This window comes from Elgaria multicarinata, chromosome 14 (genome assembly GCF_023053635.1).
Source record: "Elgaria multicarinata webbii isolate HBS135686 ecotype San Diego chromosome 14, rElgMul1.1.pri, whole genome shotgun sequence".
Taxonomy (NCBI): domain Eukaryota; kingdom Metazoa; phylum Chordata; class Lepidosauria; order Squamata; family Anguidae; genus Elgaria; species Elgaria multicarinata.
This window is the reverse complement of record NC_086184.1, coordinates 981,642-994,465: the sequence shown is the minus strand read 5'-3', so window position 1 is coordinate 994,465 and position 12,824 is coordinate 981,642. Positions and strand designations below refer to the sequence as shown.

Here is a 12,824-nt window from a genome sequence, read left to right as displayed (position 1 = left end):
ATGCCGGAACCCTGGCCTGGGTGAGCCTGGCCCTGCAGGCACCTCTCCCTGTAGCACCCATTCAGCTCTTTCCACCCCCACCCCGTTCTCCCACAGCCAACGGGGCTCTTGCAGCACACGTGCCTGCTAGTGAGATGCGTCGTGCTTTCAGGAAGCAACCAGAACAGCAGGCAGCCAGTCGGATGCCAGAGACATCAAGGAAAGCTCTTTGCCCCCAAATACAGGCTTTCCGTTTTGCAACTGAAGTCACCACACAACTCAGGAGAGGAGGAGGAGGAAGATGACACAGGAGTTTCTCTGGTGAATGGGGAGACCCAGGAAAGGCTGATACTAGGCCTAGACCAGCATCAGGAGGGGAGACAGGTGCGGCCGGTTCTCTCACAGTATTGCAGAACGACGTACAAAGAACCAAAACAAAATAGTCAAGTTTATTCAGGCCCTGATCCACCTTCACCGGCGCCCTCTTCTCCCAGCTTCCTTTCTTCCTCTCAGAGCAATGCAAGCCCAACCCTGCCCTGTCCTTGCAGAGGAGCACAGCGCTGCACCTGCCCGTGGCTAGCGGTGAAGAACACACAGGGCTGCTCCTTGCTCCAGCCAGGCCTGCCAAGTGCCAGGCACCCCAGGAAAGAGCCACAGTTCAGCGATAACGATTCGGTGGTTCACGGCGCACTGGGCTGCAACGCATCCTCCGAAGCAGCGGAGCCGCTCTCTTCAGCTTCTGAAACAGGGGTCCTGGTGCCAGGCTCTGCTTCCTGCTCAGAATTAGGGAGCTCCGAGTCCAGTTCAGCTGCTGGGCTTTCTTGGGCCGGCCCTTTCTCCTCAGCCAGGGCAGAAACAGCCTCTTTCTCAGGCAGGACTGGAGCAAAGAGCGACTGGATCACACCCTCATCCACACAGCCGAGGCTCCCGTATTTGTGGAGCTGAGTAGGGGGAACACCTGGCAGAAAAAGACAGAAGATGCAAAACCTAGAAGTCAAAATCTTACATCAGCCTTAAGCTATCAAAACCCAGAGAAGATTCCACAAATCCCAAAGGATGGATGGGGGGGTGGCTGGACTGGACAGCAGAACACCCCCCTTGGAAGGTTTCACCCATGGGCCGCTCACAGAACCACAACTGCGCTCAGCCACAAGCGGCTGGGGCTTAACTACCAGGTGCCTCCTTCCAACACCTCCCGCCAAGGACGCAAAGGCATCCCTACCCAGAGTCTGTGCAATTTGGGCTACGGGGAAGAGGAGCTGGAGGCAGCGGTTGAGGTAGGGCACCAAGTCTTCCAGAAACGCTGTGCAGAAGTGGACGAAAAGCTCTTGTTCTCGGCTGCTGAAAGCCAACGCCTCGGCCCGGTGGAAAGCCAGAATGATCTTTGTCACCTGCAAAGAGGGGAGGAAAGACTGGAATCCCTTGGCCTGTGTGTTCAGGGCAAGACAGGGGCTGCTGATCCAACTGACAGCCCCACAGCCTGATCTAATGGACAACATTCACCCATAAACCCCAAACCCAGCTACTGATCAGTCTGGGATGCACGGAGCAGCTGGGTGGCAGATACCACATGCAGGAGAGGGAAGAGGCATAAATCGAAGGATGTGGTCTGCTATGTTGCCCAACAGGCTGGGAAAATCCAAGCACCCTGGCTAAAGATACTGGCACGTAGTCATTCGCTGCTGGCCTCTACAAATCTTATTCTGCAAGGAGGCCGCTGGAATGCTTCTCCCCATTCCACTCCCTGCCTCTAAGAGGAACAGAGCCCCACCTGGCCGAGCGTCTCCTCCAGAGTAGCGGCCACCTCTGGAGCAAGAGCCACAGGACAGCAGAGACGCAAGTCATTGAAGGCCACCAGGATGTCGTTGAGAAAGCAGGCGAGCGGCGGGAAGTCCAGGAGCACCATGGGGGGCTGCAGAGTGCCTGGCTGGGCAGACGACACGGCCGCCGGGATTGTGCTGCCCAGGACAGCCGGCGCGGAGATCAGCGTGTAGGAGTTCATCTCCTCCTGGAATTTGCTTCCAGCTTCCTGCATGGCCTTCTTGAAGGTGAGCAGCGCCACCCGCTGAAAGAGCGGGGCCAGCTGGCCCCGGAAGTCCGCCCCCACGCGGCTGAAGGAGAGGCCGAAGTACATGCACTGGCCCAGCAGAGAGTCCAGGCGGCTGCCCACGCCTCGCTGCAGGTCCCGCTCGAGCACCAGCAGGAACTGCGAGACCTTCTGCAGCACCCACCCGTGGAAGAGGGCGCTTTCGTTGAGGGCAGCCTGCCCAGGGGGAGGCACCAGCGGCTCCTCGTCCGCAAAAATGGCACGATACTGCGTGACCGTGTCGAAGAGGTGCACCCGGCAGGCCTCGATGGTCTTGGTGATGTGCACGTAGGGGTCGTCGTCGGGGATGGCGGCCAGGATGGAGCGCAGCCAGACGTCGCGCGCCTGCAGGAAGGTGATGCGCAGCTCAGCCTCCGTGAAGACGTCCATGCAGCGCAGGTAGCTGATGACGCGCAAGCAGGCGGGCAGCTGGATGTTGGTGCGCAGCTGCTGGACCAGCTGGGTGAGCATGAGCTGCGTGGACTGGCGCACCTCCGCCACTATCCCCTGGGAAGGAAGGAGAAGAGAGGCCCAGTCAGTGCCTCGTGCCCTGCCCCATGGCACGGAACCCTGAAACAGGCTCCCGGACCGAGAGGGGTGGGCTGCAGGGGCTGCTTCGTCATCATGAGAAGCCCTAGCGTTCACTGACATGACCGTTTAGGGGAGGGGTAGCTCCGTGGTAGCAGAGCCCCTGCGTTGCGTGCAGAGGGCCCCCAGTTGGAGGTCTGGGAGCATCTCCGCTTATGAGGTCAGGCAGCAGAGGATGGGAAAGGTCTGCCTCACACCAACAGCTTCCTATACGTTTTCGTAACCACGTTATGGGTGCTTTTAACAAGGCATAGCTAAACTGGGTTAAGTAACCCAGAGAATGCGTTTTGCATTAAGAAGCGCTTGGTTCGAGCAGAACGAGGCCTGCCGAGCCTCAGCAGTTTTTGCAAGAATCCCAGAAAACCAGCAAGTGCACCAGACATTGGCCAAGGGCCCGTTGGTGAAATGTGGCCCAGCTACCCCTGCCTTAGAGGTGACACTTCAGAGATCGATGGCCGTACTCTGTTTTTGGTAGAAAGAGACAGGAGCATCCTGCCAGCGTGAACAAGGACACACTCTAAATGCCAATGACAACAGGAGCACTTGGGCAATGAGAGGGACGCTGGCAGCCAGTTAGATAGCACGCCTGGAACGTATTTGGAAGGTGGCCTTCAGCTGTCACGGGGCAGACAAACCCCCTGGACCAACCCCGGAGCCACCCCGGTTCCAGCTTCCTAAGGCAAGGGGGCTTCAAGAGACGGTCCCGTGACAGCGGCCTCCTTTCTCTACTGGTCTTTGGGGCAGCTCCTGAGTCAGCTGGGGATCCAGTGGCTGCCGGGGTCTCTGGAGAGGGGCTCCCCGGGAAGCGTGCCAGGGAGGCGGGGGCCGCGCCCCCACCTGGATGACAGGGATGGCGGCGTGCTTCTTCTCCAGGCGGCGGACGTAGGACACCAGCTCCAGGGCCTCCTCGTAGTAGCTGTTGCGGACGCAGGTGTCCATCAGCTGCGGGATCTCCAGGACTTCCAGGATCTCGGTGTGGCGGTTCAGGGTCAGGTTGTTCATGCGGCGGCTCTGGGCGATGTGCTCGGCGTTGTGCATGAAGCTCCTGGAGGGAGGGGAGCGGCAGAGAGGGAGAGGGGGAGAGAGAAAGGGGCCGGTGAGCGGCTGGCGGGTGGGCGAGCCCTCTGAGCCCTGCGCCACAACAAGCCTTGTGGCGGGGAGTTCCGCCGGGTGGCGGCGAAAGGGCCCCCTCCCGCGGCCCCCGCTCACCGGCAGGTCTCCGCGAAGGGCGGGAGGCGCCCCAGCAGGCGGTCGAGGCCCTCCTCGATGCCGCCGAAGCCGCGCCGCGTCTGGGCGGTGCACTCGGCCGAGCGGATGAAGGTCTTGTAGTGGGCGAAGGCCAAGGCCCGCGTCTGCGCGCCCAGCTGCGCCCGCTCCTCCGCCAGCCGCGCCGGCTCCCTGCGCAGCGCGCCCAGGCCCAGCCCCGACAGCGCCGCCAGGTAGGCCGGCAGCGCCGCCGCCTCCGCCGCCGCGCCCGACGGCGACGGCGCCCCGCGGAACAGCCAGGCCAGCAGGCTCGCCTCCTCCAGCTCCGCCCCGCCGCCGCCGCCGCCGCCGCCGCCCGCCGACCCGGGCTCCTCCGAGGCCGCCATCGGGCCTCGACGTGGACGAGGAAGTGATCGCTATGGCAACCGGGGGGCCGCTCTGCCCGCGGGGCGCGGGCTCGGTGGTTCCGCGGCGGCGCTCTGCCCCGGAGGCGCCTCGCGCTCTATCGTTGCCATAGAGGCCCGCCTGGGTGATGGCATAGAGCGGCGGCGGCGGCGGTCCGGAGCCAGCGTGCTGTCGCACCGGCTTCCGCTTCCGGCTGTGCGCCGGTCTGTCCACGCGGGCCTTCTCGGGGTCGGTCGGTCGGTCGTCCGTCCGGCGGGTGCGATGCGGCCGCTGACGGAGGAGGAGACGCGCGCGCTCTTCGAGAAGCTGGCCAGATAGTAAGCGGCCTCGTCCACTGCTGGGGCTCGCCGCCGCGTGATGGCCCAGCTGGCCTTGAGGGCCCGGGCCCAGGCGCCCCAGGCCCCTCTGGGCTTAGCCCCTGAGCCCCGGTACCTGGGGGCGGGGCGGGGCGCGGAGGTGGGCTTCGTGTGGTCTCCATGGAGGGGGCTCGGGGGCCGCCCGGCTGTGCCAAAGCCCTGCTCCTGGGGGAGACGGAAACGGCCAGACGTGGGGTGTGGGCGACCGCTTGGGCGAGGTGGGCCTTGGGTCAAAGCAATGAGATTTATTTAATAGGGATCAATGCCAAGTTCTACGTTTAGGAAACAGAAACCAAATGCATAGTTACAAGATGGGGGATACTTGGCTCAGCAATACTACAAACGAGAAGGATCTTGGAATTGTTGCAGATCACAAGCTGAATATGAGCCAACAGTGCGATAGGGCTGCAAGAAAGGCAAATGCTCTTTTGGGCTGCGTTAATAGAAGTATAGCTTCCAAATCACGTCATGGCTTCCTCCTTCCTTCCACAGTATCGGTGAGAACATCCAGCTCCTGGTGGACCGGCCTGACGGGGCCTACTGCTTCCGCCTGCACAAGGACCGTGTCTATTACCTCAGGTGAGGCCGCCGCCACCGGCTGCAGGAGAGCCCCAATAGAAGTAATGAGACCCTCCAGAGTGGCTGGCTGGGGATGATGGAATTGGCATGTTTTAGAGCAGAATCTAAGGCTTGCTTGTTTGCAGGTGGAAAGCCCTTATACACGCGCGCGCACACACAAAGCCCCCAAAACTTCCTCTCCCTATTAGTGTGTGTGCACATGTTGCGTTCTGGAGCATCTCCTCAGCATCCTTAATTTGGGTTGCACGCAGTAAAACCACCCATCCGTCCTAGGAGCGTACAGCACCAAAACCCCAAACAGACGTCACAGCCTTCACCTGCTCAGCAGTTCCTTCCGCTTCTCAGAGCGTGCTCAAACATGGCACACTCTGAGTGCACCGAGCTTGATTCAGAGCAGCTCCTGAGGATCCATTTAGACGCTGGAGGGGCAGAGTCCCACTGAGCCATCTCTGCTTTCTGTTTCTTAGTGAGAGGATCCTGAAGCTTGCTACGAACATCCCTCGGGAGAACCTGGTGTCACTGGGCACCTGCTTTGGAAAGTTTACCAAGACCCAGAAATTCCGGCTCCATGTCACTGCCCTGGATTATCTCGCCCCCTATGCCAAGGTAAAGTAGCTTTGATGCAAGCAATATTCTCTTCTCCCCCACCCCAACATTCTACTTCATTATGGGAGGGACGGCGCTTTGCCCAGCTTTTACAGTATACCTAAACTTGGGGGTTTTGAATGAAAAATGGGGGGGGGGAACCTAACCAGACTCCCCAACAGTGCCTGCAGTTCTCCCTGGACAGCTATTTGGTGCTTCTTTGGTAGATGTTGTTTTGACTGCTGATGGAAGGAAAATGGGGAAGGGGCTTGAGCCCACGGAGTGATACAGTCAATCCAATCCAGAGTGATTGAGAGGGTTGCTTGAACAAGTAGCTCATTTCTCAGCAGTTAACAGTTTGGTGGGTTGTTCTGGTTTCTCTCTTGCAGTACAAAGTGTGGGTGAAGCCTGGCGCAGAACAGTCTTTTCTTTATGGGAACCATATACTGAAATCCGGCCTGGGGCGCATCACAGAGAGCACTGCCCAGTACCAGGGAGTGGTGGTATACTCCATGGCTGACGTCCCCCTGGTGAGTGATGGCTGCTGGTTTGTAGGGCACTGAACTTGGGGGTATTCTAAGGTAACGTAGCAAAAAAGGGTCTCAACGCCTTTCCTGCTCTGTTTGACTCTTTCAGGGCTTTGGAGTGGCAGCCAAGTCCACCCAGGAGTGCCGAAAGGTGGACCCCATGGCGATTGTGGTGTTTCATCAAGCAGATATCGGGGAGTACATACGGCACGAGGAGACACTGACTTAAATGCAGGGGCAAAAAGGCTCCAAGGACTTTACCCCCAGATGGAAACCAAAGAAACTGTTCCGGACTTTCTGCCAACCTGTACCCCTGTCCCTGGGAAGGCCCAGCTGTGCAGGTTGCTTGTGACAGAGAGGAACTGCCGGAAAAAATAGCTGTCTCTGATCTGACAACAACGAGGACTGTACTTGCCTGTAGGTGAGCTAGAAAACGTTGGGATGTCCCTGCAGGCCTGCTTGTTTTTGAAGACAGGAGTTATACCCGACTCAGTAAAATGATCTGATCTTATTCCTTTGTCTTGTTTGTGGTTGGTTAGGCAGCTGCCTAGCGTGCAGCCTTCTCTCTTTTGGTTGGGGAGCCAGAGTGGCGTTTCACTGGGCCACAGCAAAGAGGCAGCCAGAACCTCCCTTCGCTCCTACCTTCACCGCTGAAGCTGCACTGCCCTTCTGGCAGGCTCCCTGCACAGGGAAGTAAGGCAGGGGAGAGACGGGGAGTTGTGTGCACAGGGAGTGGAGAAGGAAGGGTCATGCTTGCACACACATCCATTGCCTACGTATCCCTGCTGTGCTACTTGGTCAGTGAAAGTGCCCCAGAAACATGCTGTGGTTGCAGCAGAAATTTTTATTTAGGCCAGTTTTATTCCAAATCAACCCTCTGTGACTAGCAAGGGCTGCCCGTCCTTCTCTTACGGCTTGGGACTTTCAAGTTACACCGCCCTGCCCCTGAACGCAGCTGAAAGAAGCAACTCCAGGCTGTGGAAGTGCCGTCAGCCACACTGCCGGCTGGTGCTGAGCCGGGCAGATCATCCAGCCCTGTGTGTGACGGGGCTCCTGGCCTTTGGTCCCGCCAGAATGGATCTGTGATCCCTTAGCACCGTGGCTTGTTCGTGGCCGTGGTGGGCAGCGTGGTGAAGAGGCGCTTCAGGAAGTAGAGCTGAAGGACCCCCGAGAGAACAATGGCCACGCTCTGGGCTGCAGACCACCAGTTCACGTAGTTGTAGTTGGACTGGAGAAGGAAGTGATCCGCGGCACTTCTCATCCGAGCAAAGTTGTAGTAGCGCCAGATGTGGAAGATGTGTATCAGCAACTTGGTAGTGCTCTCCTATTGCAGGCAGGACAAGGAAGGAAAAAGCTCTTTGGTCCCATCCGCCCGGAGTGTTTTCAGGCGGAGAGGATGCCTGTGGAGAGGAATCACTGCCCCACTTGCTAATCTAGATGCTGGGCCAGAAAACAATTCTTGGCTCCGTCAGGTGTGACTGAGGGTCCTCCTATCCCCCGTTTCCTGGCTCTGCCAATGCTATCACCCCCTGCGCATTTATATATTTTTGTTATGTAATAACTGTTACCGCAATTGAGTCCAGTGTGTCGTTGAGTTTCTTCCTCTCGAGTTCTTGGTTTTGAAGGTTGAAATCTCCGTAGAAGACCCCGAAGTTGAGACGAACCTGCACAGATCCAAAGTGGTTGTACCGATTGCTGAGGCACAGCTGGTAGTAGCCTGCAGGAAAGAGTTGAGATTGTGTCAGGCGTAAGAGGTTTCTCCACAACATCGCTGCCAGGTCCTGCTGGTGTCGGGCCGGCTGAGTGCCCTCCAGCTGTGCAGGACTCCGATCGTTCCCAGGCAGCATATCCAGCACATCTGGAGGGCAAGGCTGGGGCAAGAGGGTGCTCTTCGCTCCTCTGATGCCATGCTTCTTGCCTGCCCAAGGGTCTCTACTTCCCTTGCTCGGCTTCGTCCATTTTCCTCTGCTGCCCCTCATGCCTGGAATGCTCTTCCAGAACACCTGAGAACTACCAACTCAATCACAGCTTTTAAAACACAGCTAAAAACTTTTCTTTTCCCTATAGCTTTTAAACTTTGAGTTTGTTCTGACTCTATACTGTTAGCTTCACCCTTCCCGGTGCCTGTTTACACTTCCCTGTGCCTGTTTGCATTCTCTTTCCCTTCTTATTGTTTACTACAACTTTATTAGATTGTAAGCCTATGCGGCAGGGTCTTGCTATTTACTGTGTTATCTGTGCAGCACCATGTACATCGATGGTGCTATATAAATAAATAATAATAATAATAATAAAAGCACTCCAGGCCTGCAACGGAAGGGAGACCGGTCCTGCCTCTCTCTCAAGCTGGGGCCCTCGGGGTATAATTCCTGTTGGCTCCAGCCAGAGGAGCCAATGGGGAGGAAGGCTAAACTGCGCTTGCTTGCCCTTGGAACACTGGGAGTTGATGGTTTAGGTATGCATCATCAGCTTAACCTCTCTTTGCAACGTTCCTGAGATCCATACATAGAGGAAACCCACTGAAATCAACGGGACCTTCACTCATGACTAGCTTGTCCCATTAATTTGGCGAAGCCTGGACGACCCCTCAATCGTGTTTTCTTTTTTTAAAATTGAGTTGCTGTCTTCACCACTTTGGCACTAGACTAGGTTCACGGTTGCCGTCCTGTGAGCTGCTTGGCTGAACAAGGATTCTCCATTCTGAAACCCAGCACTTTACGGGGGGATGAATGTGTTTTTACGGAAGGAGAGTCTGCAATCGAAGGTTTGCAGGCGGCATTTTTGGGAGCGCGCGTTTTGCCCGCTGGGCCAGAGCTGGGGAGCCTCGAAAGCGCTGCAGAGGCGGCTGGTGGGGGAGCACAGCGAAGGCGTTTAGGCACCTGTCTCCTTGGCTTGGAAGTTGATCTGCCCCCTCACGTCCTGGGAGGTGCCGAGGTGGATGCCGTTGGGATCATTTGCAGTAGCCAGGATGTGTCTGTCGTGGCCCATCCCTGACGTCCATTGCACCTGAAACCAAAAGACACCGAACGGGAGAAGGAGCAGGAGACACTTCCTTCCTGGGTTTAGCTGCAGACACACTGTGACTGTGGAAGAGGGGCCAGCTGCTTGTTTTGGGTTCCTTAGAAGCCAGGAGCAGATCTGTGCCACTCCAGAAGCAAAACGGAGCTCTGGGTTCAGATGCTGGCTGTGCTTCCTTGGGCAAAGGAGCCTCCCCCGCCCCCCGAGAGAGCGGGAGGAGTCCTGGCAAAAGGAGCAATCTCACAGGAGAGCAAGCTTTGCGTCAGGGCTGGGCAACATTTCTGGCCCTATGGGCCTTGGGGGTTAGGCGGGCCCACCCCCTTTCTCACACACAGGTGCCGCTCACCCCTCTCGCACATTTTTCCTCATTCACGGGGGGATGGGAATGAAGGAGGTTGGCGGCCAACACATCTGGAGGGCACCAGGGTGGGGAAGGTGGCTTAGACCAAGCCATGCAGTGATTTGGCTTTCACAGCACCAGGTCAGGGGTCACCTGCTCAGCTGCTTTCCTGCAAACCTCTGCTAGCAGATTCTGAGATAGGAACAGTTGTTCTCTGCAAAGTCTCTCTCACACCTGCCTAGCGCAGATGGGGAACGCAGACAGGTGGCCTCCCTCCCCCTTTCGGGGCTGGCCAAGCTCTCTCTAGCAACTGCAGGGCAGGGAAGCCATATTTCTGGTCCTCTTTTCCCCCTAGGATCGCTCTTTTCAACATAAACTAGAATATTCGAAGAGCCACCCTAGCCAGCTCCCGTCTCTAGGTTCTGAACCCACATCTAAATAGGTGTCTTGCCTTTGTAGGAATCCAGTTCCCAGTTGGGGAAGTGGATCCAAAAGCGTTAATTTGCCCATGTGATTTCCCACACACGCACGCACGCACAAGGACTGGGATTGTCTTTTGTGGGCAATGACCAAGGGAGGAGGCTGTTGAGGGGCTGTAAGTGACCCTCCCTTGAGGCAGGAGTTTGAAGAGTTTAAGATAAAGAGAACTGGACGGCTCCTAATTCTGTACCAAGCACTTAAGATAAGCAGGCTGCCCGGAGGCCTCAACGTTCCTTGTACTGATAAACCTAAGGAAGATGGAAGGTTAATAGTCTGGTGCTACTGAACGTTCAGTAGGGCTAAATAGGAGCCTCAAGAAAAGCAAAAACGTGCAACCTCCCACACAGCGTCCCAGGAAAGGCGCCATTTCTTGCATCTCCTGCAATTTATAAAACATTTCAGAGTGCAAACATTTGAGAGTCCCACAACTCCCAGCATTTTCGGTCTAAAAATGCATAGGATTGCGCCCTTCACTTCAAAAAGCGCTTTGCCATCTCTCTTATGAACTGCTGCTCAGAGGTTAGTTAATCCCATTTTCCAGATGGGAAGCAAAATGATGGATTAGTTTGACCAAGGTCACACGCAGTGGAATCCATGGGGAGAAATGCAACCGAAACTCTGGCCTGCAAACACCCAAGTTGAGGGTCTTCCACACGCACACCCTTTTGTCAAGACCCAACTGATGCCACAGGTCATGGGTGTGTCCAACTCTGCCCAGGAGGTCAGGCTGGACACGGCTCTTTAATGGGCTGTAAAACAGTCTAATGGGGTGATTGAGACTGAAGGCCCTCCTCACCATAAGGAAAGGGCAAGAGAAAGCAGCATTCTTGCTGTTTGTGCTATTTGGTTTTGATTTGTTTATATCTCACCCTTCCCCCCTCTTGCAAGAAACCCAAGGTGGCTTACAGGGTCCTTCTCTCCACTTTATCCTCACAACAACCCTGTGAGGTAGGTTAGGCTGAGAGTCAGTGACTGGCCCAAAATCACCCAATGAGCTTCAGAGCTGAGCAGGGACTAGAACTTGGACCCTCCCAGCCCAACTCTAACCGCTACACCCCACAGGTGAGGAACCGTCAGGGTGGCAGCTTCCGCTGCTCGGCTACCTGGGCCCTGGCGGCTTCTTTTACTACCCCCCTTCCATGACTGTGGAGTGGCCTGTGCCCATTCCCACACCCACCTCATAGCCAAAGAAGAATTGCCCGTCCTGGTACGCCTCCTGCCAGAAGCACTCGATGCCGCCCGCAGGGACGACGATCGCAAAGTCATGCTGAACTTGCCCACCAAAAGGGGAAGCATCAGCAGAGTCGCGCAGCGGCTCAGTCCCAGGGGATCCAGCTAGTGCCAGCGCCCCCAGCAAGCCCACCATTGCAGCCCCAGGGAGCAGCGCCAACATATTGTCAGGGAAAAGCCGGCTGGGCGGCAGCAGTGCCGTGGCAGGAGCCCAGCACGCTGCCAGGGAGGGAGGGAGGGAGGGGGTAGAATCATAGACCCATAGAGAGGGTAATCATTAACTGACCTGTCCCTGCCCAGCGTTTGTTCTGCTTGCCGCTGGATCACATCTAGTTCCTTCAAGGAAATGCTTGGCATCGTCAGCACGCTCTGTGAGGCGGGTTAGGCATTCCCTTCCAGGGCCCAGCGTTTTTGCAGCCTCAGCAGGGTGCTAGCCGCTGTACATGCCACATGCCTGGTGGCGTTAAGCAGCCTGTGGGGGACCAGAGGCCACCATTCAACAGATGCTGTTAGTGGGTGGTTCTGCTGACCGGATGGAGGGTGTTCAACCGGTTCTGGATGGGGTTGCTCTCCCTCTGAAGGAGCAGGTTTGTAGCTTGGGGGTTCTCCTAGATCCATCTCTGTCACTTGAGGCCCAGGTGGCCTTGGTGGCACAAGAGTGCCTTCTACCAACTCCGTTTGGTGGCCCAGCTACACCCCTATCTGGACAGGGATAACCTGGCTGTAGTTGTCTACGCTCTGGTAACCTCCAAGTTAGATTACTGCAATGCCCTCTACGTGGGGCTGCCTTTAAAGACGGTTCAAAAGCTGCAGCGTGTGCAAAATGCAGTGGCCAGATTGATAACTGGAACCAGAAGGTTCGAGCATATAAGACCCACTCTGGCCTGCTTGCATTGGCTGCCTGTATGTTTCTGAGCCCGGTCCAAGGTGCTGGTTTTAACCTACAAAGCTTTACACGGCTTGGGGCCACAATACCCGATGGAACGCCTTTCCCGACGTGAACCTACCCAAACACTACATTCAACATCTAAGGTCCTCCTCCGGGTGCCTAGTCCAAGGGAAGCTTGGAGGGCGGCGACAAGAGGGGGCCTTCTCTGTGATGGCCCCCCAACTGTGGAACAATCTCCCTGACAAGGCCCGCCTGGCACAACATTGTCATCTTTTCGGCGCCAGGTCAAGACTTTTCTCTTCTCCCAGGCATTTAGCAATATGTAATGACCGTGGGTGTGTTTTTTACTCATTGTTTTTAAAGTTGTTATAGTGGTTTTAAATGTATGTGGTTTTTAATCTTTGTATATTGTTTTTAAGTGTTTTTATCTTATGTGAACGAGGAGGAGGAGGAGAAGGAGAAGAAGAAATTTATATCTCTACTTTCCTGCCAGGAACTCAAGGTGTCATTTGCCCTCCATTTTATGCTCACACCAGTCCTGGGGGGTCAGTTAAGC

At 56.5% G+C, this 12,824-nt stretch overlaps 3 protein-coding genes across 3 annotated transcripts; 1 reads left to right on the top strand and 2 right to left on the bottom strand.

Moving 5' to 3' along the window:
* Nucleotides 1-12: 12 nt before the first annotated feature.
* On the bottom strand, nucleotides 13-4,398 carry COG8 (component of oligomeric golgi complex 8). Its single transcript, XM_063141406.1, is given in 7 exon segments — nucleotides 13-937; nucleotides 1,202-1,370; nucleotides 1,751-2,572; nucleotides 3,491-3,698; nucleotides 3,863-4,247; nucleotides 4,250-4,338; nucleotides 4,385-4,398. Coding segments are annotated over 7 exon segments (1,965 nt in total). The 3' UTR covers nucleotides 13-659.
* Nucleotides 4,399-4,473: 75 nt separating this feature from the next.
* Nucleotides 4,474-6,822, top strand: NIP7 (nucleolar pre-rRNA processing protein NIP7). Its single transcript, XM_063140987.1, has 5 exons — nucleotides 4,474-4,581; nucleotides 5,113-5,199; nucleotides 5,667-5,805; nucleotides 6,174-6,314; nucleotides 6,421-6,822. Exons 1-5 carry the CDS (start codon nucleotides 4,526-4,528, stop codon nucleotides 6,538-6,540), a joined length of 543 nt encoding a protein of 180 aa, XP_062997057.1. The 5' UTR covers nucleotides 4,474-4,525; the 3' UTR covers nucleotides 6,541-6,822.
* Nucleotides 6,823-7,401: 579 nt separating this feature from the next.
* Nucleotides 7,402-11,542, bottom strand: TMED6 (transmembrane p24 trafficking protein 6). The gene is made up of 4 exons (XM_063141220.1): nucleotides 11,327-11,542; nucleotides 9,191-9,317; nucleotides 7,880-8,028; nucleotides 7,402-7,635 (listed from the first exon to the last, which is right to left on the bottom strand). The coding sequence occupies exons 1-4, from the start codon at nucleotides 11,540-11,542 to the stop codon at nucleotides 7,402-7,404; spliced, it is 726 nt and encodes a 241-aa protein (XP_062997290.1).
* Nucleotides 11,543-12,824: the final 1,282 nt, after the last annotated feature.